The 7,369-nt window shown below is 27.6% G+C and overlaps 1 protein-coding gene across 1 annotated transcript; it reads right to left on the reverse strand.

Annotated features, from left to right (window-relative positions):
* Positions 1-2,779: 2,779 nt before the first annotated feature.
* On the reverse strand, positions 2,780-5,304 carry LOC105111524 (transmembrane emp24 domain-containing protein p24delta3-like). Its single transcript, XM_011006902.1, has 4 exons — positions 4,946-5,304; positions 3,839-4,051; positions 3,262-3,338; positions 2,780-3,157 (listed from the first exon to the last, which is right to left on the reverse strand). The coding sequence occupies exons 1-4, from the start codon at positions 5,156-5,158 to the stop codon at positions 3,013-3,015; spliced, it is 648 nt and encodes a 215-aa protein (XP_011005204.1). The 5' UTR covers positions 5,159-5,304; the 3' UTR covers positions 2,780-3,012.
* Positions 5,305-7,369: the final 2,065 nt, after the last annotated feature.

Here is a 7,369-nt window from a genome sequence, read left to right on the forward strand (position 1 = left end):
TTATTGCCCTAAGACCAACTGGTTTGGGAGTCATTATCCGAAAGCTCATCATGAGATCAAGCTAAACAAATGTATTTTTTTTAAAAAAAAAAAGACAGACAAAAAGACCTATGAGATCAAGCTAAACAAATGTATTTAAAAAAAAAAAGACAGACAAAAAGACCAAAGTTAAATCAATATTAAATTAATAGAAAAGAACATAAAAAATTAAGCAAATCAGAGTTAACTTAACTAACCTGTGACTCAGCCCAACCCCTACATAAAGAAAAGTGAAAAAAAAATCATAAAGTTTAAGGCTCAATAGTCTAATATCAAAAATTGATATTTTTTTTTTAAAAAAAATCTTGAGTCAACTCAGGTTATCTCGCAACTCATAATATATAGTTGTAATAAAAAAATAAACTTTTTTTTAAAAAGAATGTAGAAGAAAAGATTGAAGAAAATAAAAAGAAATGTAAAAACAATTGAGCCAAGCTGGTTATTTCTCAAAACTAGTGACTGGATTTATAAGATTGAGATTATCCTATAAAAGATAAACACTAAAAAATAATAATCTTTCAGAATTAAAAAACAAAAGAAATAAAAATAAAAATAATAAGAACAAAATCTGATATAAAAACTAAATAAAAACACAATGAAAATTAAAATAAATTAAGAAAGGGATAAAAAAACAACAAACAGAAGAATGATGACCATAATTGGATAAAAAATTAAATAAAATTATGAAGGATTAAATGAAGAAATAAATAAATCAAGAAAATGATGAAAACAAAAAAAAATAGCAATGACCACATTGAATACAAAAATTAAATAAAATACAATGTCAAGAACGAAATTAAAAAACAAATAAAATTAAGAAAGCATTAAAAGTAAAATAAGTAGCTATAAAAAAAATAAAAATAAAAATTGATTGAAACACAAACTAGAGAACAGTTAATTTTTGAAAGAACTGATATGAATTTCTAGGTATGGAAACAAAAGATAGAGGAAAATAAGAAAGGTTAATTGAATATCCGTTATGAACATGCACCCCACCACCATTAAGAGGACGAGCTGCAACTTCTAACATCATTGGTGACAACAACATTTAACCACCGAGAAGAGCTATATACACAACCCATATATTTAAGCGCATTTCACTTGTTAGTGCATGCACATTTCACCCATTTTTTTAAAAAAATATTTTTATAGGTGGTCAAAGACCCAATTGCTCCCTATCCTAATATATAATCACATAATAATCGTGTTAAAAAGACCTTAGTGCCCTCAAACATGTGTTCTATTATTTTTAATTTTAAGGGCAACATGGCCCCTTTACTGAGCATCAAATAAGATAAAGTCTCCGGTTTTAATTTTTATTTTATTTTTAAGAGTATTTAAATCATTAAACACATTGTTTATTAAAAATACAAAAAGAGTTATTCCTATTAAAAACAATAACGACTAATGGATCTCATTGAAAAGATTTTCTTACCCTTAAGGCCACGTTGATATGAACTCAATCAGGTCTGAATGTAACTTTAAAATGTTTGTTAATAAGTTTTATAAGATCGGACATATCTTTTAAATCGTACATCAGATTAAGCTGAAATTTTATAGAGAAATACTAGACACATGAAATTATATTGTGGTAAATTTTCAGATTATATAAAGTTTAGAAACATATAACTTAAGACGGTCAAAGTTATTAAATAAACCTTTGTCAAATATGTTAAATTATTCTGCCATTCAAGTTGGATTGGAAACTAAACATCTCAAGCTTTCTAACCATAAATGGTAAGCTTAGTAATTCATCTAAAAGTACAAGCTTTCTAACCATAAATAGTAAGCTTAGTAATTCATCTAAAAGTACAAAAATTAGATATTCAAATTATATGGAAAATTTTTAGCATAAAAACTATGATTTTATTATCTTATTTTATTTATTTATTTATTTAATATTGAATAATTATTTTTAATTTGAGTTTGTTCTAACCTATTAAACATTATTTAAAGATTTATTTCATTATTGAACTTATATTAATTGAATACTAGTTTAGTCCCTTTAACTTGCAACCCAAAAGAACTTCATTAAAGTTAATTAGAAAAGATAATATATTTTTTTTTATCTACAAATATGGATAGCAAGTTAAAGAATAAACATGAATTTTTTTTTTGTTTGTTTGTGGCAAAATAACATTTTTTTATATGGACAAAAATCATACATTGACTTATCAAATGTTAACTTGTTTTGCAGCATCATTTCCATGGCGTCATTTTCATATTTAAAAGTTCTTAGATATAAGGTTATCTATGAATCCAAGTCTTTTTCAAATACATTTGGTTCTTGGATAAACAGCTATCTCTAGATTAATATTTTATTAAATTTGATTTTTAGCTTTTCAAGTTTTTATCTACTTTGTTAGGGATTACTTAACGGTTCACATCATAAATTAATTGAGTTTTTCTCCTAAATGTAAAATAATAATTTTATAATAATTCTACAGTAATTAAGTTTTTCTCCTAAATGTAAAATAATAATTTTATAATACGAATCCACAGTGAAATGCAAAGTGAAATGCAAGTATGTACAAAGTGAAATTGAGCTCATTAATATTTTTTTAATAAATTTAAATTAAACTAAACTTCTACATGTGACTTTGGAATCACTACCATTTTCCTTATAAAACATAAATTCTTAACCCTATTTAAAGATAAAGGTTTTAAAAGAGTGCTTCAAGTTGGCATGGAATTTGATAGCTATGCATTAAACACACCTTGGTCGGATGTAAATGGCCAATGTCAAGAAAGATGCCCGAAAGCATTAGTCTCTATCAGTTAAAAACAAAATTAAAACAAACATCCAACTTAAACGTTCCAAAATAAAAAATAAAAAAATTAAAATTAATGGCGAGAAGAAAACAAACCTTGCTCTCTCTATTCATGGTATTATAATTGCCTCTTCTACGTGCAGGAAAAGAAAAGAGTAGCAAAATTTCTTTCAGCAAGAAACAAAAGTTTGATTACCAATATCTAAATGAGCTTCTTCTTCTGGAAGTATCGTTTCAAGTGCCACACTTGCAATGCCGAAACCGAAATGCAGACACCCAAAGACATGATACTAAATAATGCTACTCTGGTATTTGTTACTTCACTCACAGACCTCAACTCTTCTTCCCTGTCAGTATCACCCAATAAGATGGAAAAAAACACTTTTAGGTTGAATAAAGGAGAGAGATTGCAAGACTGTAGAAAGCATTTGGAATGTTGAGAAGAATAAACCTGGATTTGAGATAGAGTAGATTCTCATGGATGGCCTCCACTGCTCCTTCAAGTTTCCGCAGCTCAAGCTCAACGCCCTACGTGATGACAAATTAAAATATAGTTAGACATCATGATGTCAAGCAATCAAGGAGGGAAACTACACAGACACACAGATTATGATTGTATCTCCAGCTAAATGCACTATAAGTATAAGCTTATTGGAAACTTCTTCGGTATGGATTAATAAGCTTTCACATATATTCAATATTCATGAAAAAAAACAATCTAACACGCACACGCGCACTCACATACACACATAAAGTTCTAGTCCTAGGGTCTTCCACTAACAATCTCCTCAATGTCTTACTTTTTCCAAGTAGTTTTTAGAAAGGTAAAGGATCATAGAAACACCGGTTCTCCATCTCCATCTTGTCGACAATACAAAACTTCCGATATATGATATTGAAATAAAGATAAAGAAGAGTGCATAAATAAAAGCTGCGGGAGCTTTTGGCTCAGATAAATTCATTACTAGACTACAAGCAGTTTTCAGAATTTGATGGCCAAGGAAAGAGGGTATCTTTAGCAAGCTTACCTCTATCTTCTCTTTTCTGGCAACTGAATCCCAATCCTTAGCAGCAATTCCAGTTTTCCAGTCAATATTAACACTCACATCTCCGCTCGCTTGAATGTGGCCATCCACCCAAAAACAAGCCAGGTAATTGCCAGCCTCATGAGTTGTGAAAGCGAATTGACCATGAGTCACATTCTCCTTATGGTGAAGGTTGTTCCCATATGGTGATGTCACCTACAGAAGAAACAAACAGTTGAGGATAAAACTTCGAGCAAATTAACAAAAGAATAATGGATATTTAGTCATTCAAGTTCGAAAGACTAAGAACTCTTCCAAAGAGTTTGAATCATGCAATTCCAGACTCTCCAAGACCAAATCATCTCTTGCATAAGCACAAGACCCCAAAATTATTCACGAATTCCAATTTCATGTAAAAAAAATTATATAGCAAAGTTACTAAAGGATTAGGTCGCAAAACTCGATTGTTAATGTTTGGTTACTATCCTAATAGAAGACCGGAAAACACCATACAAACAGTAAAGACATGTAGTTCCATATTTTCTATTATAAAAATATAAAAATTCACTCCAAAACTACACCCGAGAAAAATTTATTTTTCAACCAAATAATTTTTTTCCTCTTCTATATCTATCTTCTAATAACCACCTACTTGTCAAATTTAAAGATTTTTTTTAATTTTTATTGTTGTTTTAATTTTTTTCTTTGAAAAAAATTGCTTAAAAAACATCTTTTGGGGATCAGACCCACATTGACTAATCTAATAACCCGATTCTTAGACCGGGTCTTATCACTATGTTATCATGGGTTCCCCGGAGCAATATTTCCCCTACCCGCATCAAAACGGGACCCGGCCATGGATGGGTCCACTAGTGGAAAAACCACTGCTGCTCATATAATAAATCTTGCAAATTGGAAACAAGAGCATGTGAAATAATTGCTTATAATTGATTCTAGTAAAAAAAAGATTAACGAAAGAGGTACAAATCACAATGTAATTAATTAAAAAGCGTGGAAATTACTTGCTAATAAAAAAAAAAAAAAAACGGTAACCTTGACAGAGATGCGAAATTACTTGCTAATAAAAAAAATTAAAAAAAAAACGGTAACCTTGACAGAGATGGAAGGGATGTGGGAATGGTTATCGGAAACGACAACATAATCAGCCAAAACGACAACGTTGTTGTGGATTTCCTCCGACACGCACTTAGTACCTGATGCCGGTAGATTCAACCATACGGCTTCGCTAACCATGAAAAGATTGCAGCTACAGATCAATACTCCTAAAATGCAAACCAATACCAACTTTCCACGCACGCCCATCTCTCTCCCTCCCTTCTTTCTGGTTATTGGGCTATGAGATCGAAATGAAAGAAACGGAGATGATGAGTTACGATATACTCTGCACTTCTCTCCGGTAACCGATGCACCGTTTTGCTTCTGTTTTAATTTTTCTTTTAAAATTATTGATTTCATGAATTTATTGATTCTTCGGTTGGACCCGGTCCACTAAAATGAGAGAGTTCTTGGGCTTCCATAGTTCACTGGGCCGCCCAGTTCTTTTCCCTTTACATAAATTTCGAGATTAGTAATTTTTATCTCGGTATTGACTCGAAAAATCTATTATTTAAAGTTTGATATGAGTTAAATTTCAAGTTGAGCCGGTTTTGACATTAGTCAGGTGTATTTAATTGACTCAGCCAAGTTAGCTCATAACATAATTAACTCATCCAAGGTATTTTTGTTTATACATTTTAAAAATAGTATTTTTATATATTTACATCAAAAATAATTTTTTAAAAATAAAAAAAAAATCATTAACATATATTTTAATACAAAAAATTATTTGAAAAACAACTGCAATCACATTATTAAACAATCTCGTTCAAACTTTACAGATTCAACCTCGAGAATTTTAAAATAAAAAATAAAAATAATATTATTTTGAATAAAAATAATAAATTTAGAGTATTATTAAAGAATTAACTAATAAAAATAGTAATTCAAGATATTTTTTTGGATCTATCTCAGGCTAAATTGATATATATAATTTTTTTTGGGTTATAACTAGTTTCCTCTAGCTTGAATTTTATTTTATTATCATAAAATAAATATAAAACAAAAATAATAATTAGTTATTTTTAGTAATATTGTTATTATTATTTGAGAAATTAAAGAAGGTTTGCATTGAGAAAGTAAAAGGTGACATGAAATTTAATAAGTTGGGAGATGATATTAGGAAATCATTGGTAATCCTAAGATACAATTCATTAATATTATTATTGTAAATATCTTCGTTTTTCCACTTAGCTTTTTGTAACATCTCCTAAACTTGGAAAGATAACATTTTCAATTGAAGACCGAAAGAAAGTAGTTTTGTTGACATTGTTAACTCAAAATAACAATTGCAATAAAATTATTTTTATTGACAATTCCGATTGACTATATGTTTGTTTAAATAATTATAATGAAAGATATATACATATACATACATATATATATATATATATAACAAAAGATGTTTGTTAGATACATATAATTAACAAATCGTGTGCCTGGTTTTAACAGATCGTGTGCCTGGTTCTGACACAATATAATATTATTATTAATATTATAAATATTATTTTTTTAATTATTGTTAGTATAATTATTAAAAAAATTCAACAAAAATATTATTGGTATTGAAAAAACTCATTGATTTCATTTGAAATGTAAAAATAAAAATTATTATTATTGTCATTGTCATTAATAAATTTAAAAAAATAATATTGTCACTATTAAAGAAAAACCATAAATTTAATTTAAAGAGATTAAAAACTATAAGAACTTGGGTTCAGTAAGTTTAATATTATTATTAATATTGTTATTTTCATTATTGTTAATATTATTAAATTGAAAAAAAAAATTATTGCTATAAAAAAAACTATAGAATTGATTTGAAGGGAAAAATTAAAAAAAATTTATTGGTATTGTTATTGTCATTGTTGTTGTTGTTGTTGTTGTTATCATTATTGTTAATATTATTTATATAATTATTTATAAATTTGAAGAAAATAATTATTACTGTTAAAGAAAAACCATAAATTTGATTTGAAAAGTAAAATTAAAAATTATAAGAACTTAAGTTGGGCTTGTTTAATATTATAAATATTATTATTTTTATTATTCTTAATATTATTCGTATGGTTATGAATAAATTTTTTAAAAAAATATTGCTATGGAAAAGAAACCATAAATTTGATTTGAATAGTATTATTATTATTATTATTTGTATTATTGTTAATATTATTTATATAATTATTAATAACTATGAAAACGATATTATTACTATTGAAAAAAAAAAGTAATAATGTCACATCAAAGTCTAACATGGCCATACCCCAAAAACCAGACTCATATACCTTGAATAAGTCCTTCATAGACTCAATTATCTTAAGCCTGGCAAGGACAATAGATCCTAGTAAATTGGGTTTATAAGAAGATGTTATATCAAAAAAATTTAAGTCAAGCCCAAGTTACATGGCTCAGGAAAGG

The sequence above is a fragment of the Populus euphratica genome, unplaced genomic scaffold (genome assembly GCF_000495115.2).
Source record: "Populus euphratica unplaced genomic scaffold, PopEup_1.0 scaffold301.1, whole genome shotgun sequence".
NCBI classification, from domain to species: Eukaryota; Viridiplantae; Streptophyta; class Magnoliopsida; order Malpighiales; family Salicaceae; genus Populus; species Populus euphratica.

What these genes read in the sequence shown, in the direction of transcription:
- LOC105111524 (XM_011006902.1), bottom strand. Translation starts at nt 5,158, where the DNA reads ATGGGCGTGCGTGGAAAGTTGGTATTGGTTTGCATTTTAGGAGTATTG. An exon ending in TCCCTTCCATCTCTGTCAAG is followed by an intron (nt 4,052 to 4,945) that starts GTTACCGTTTTT and finishes TTTCTTCTGTAG; the next exon opens with GTGACATCACCATATGGGAA. An exon ending in CCAGAAAAGAGAAGATAGAG is followed by an intron (nt 3,339 to 3,838) that starts GTAAGCTTGCTA and finishes GTCATCACGTAG; the next exon opens with GGCGTTGAGCTTGAGCTGCG.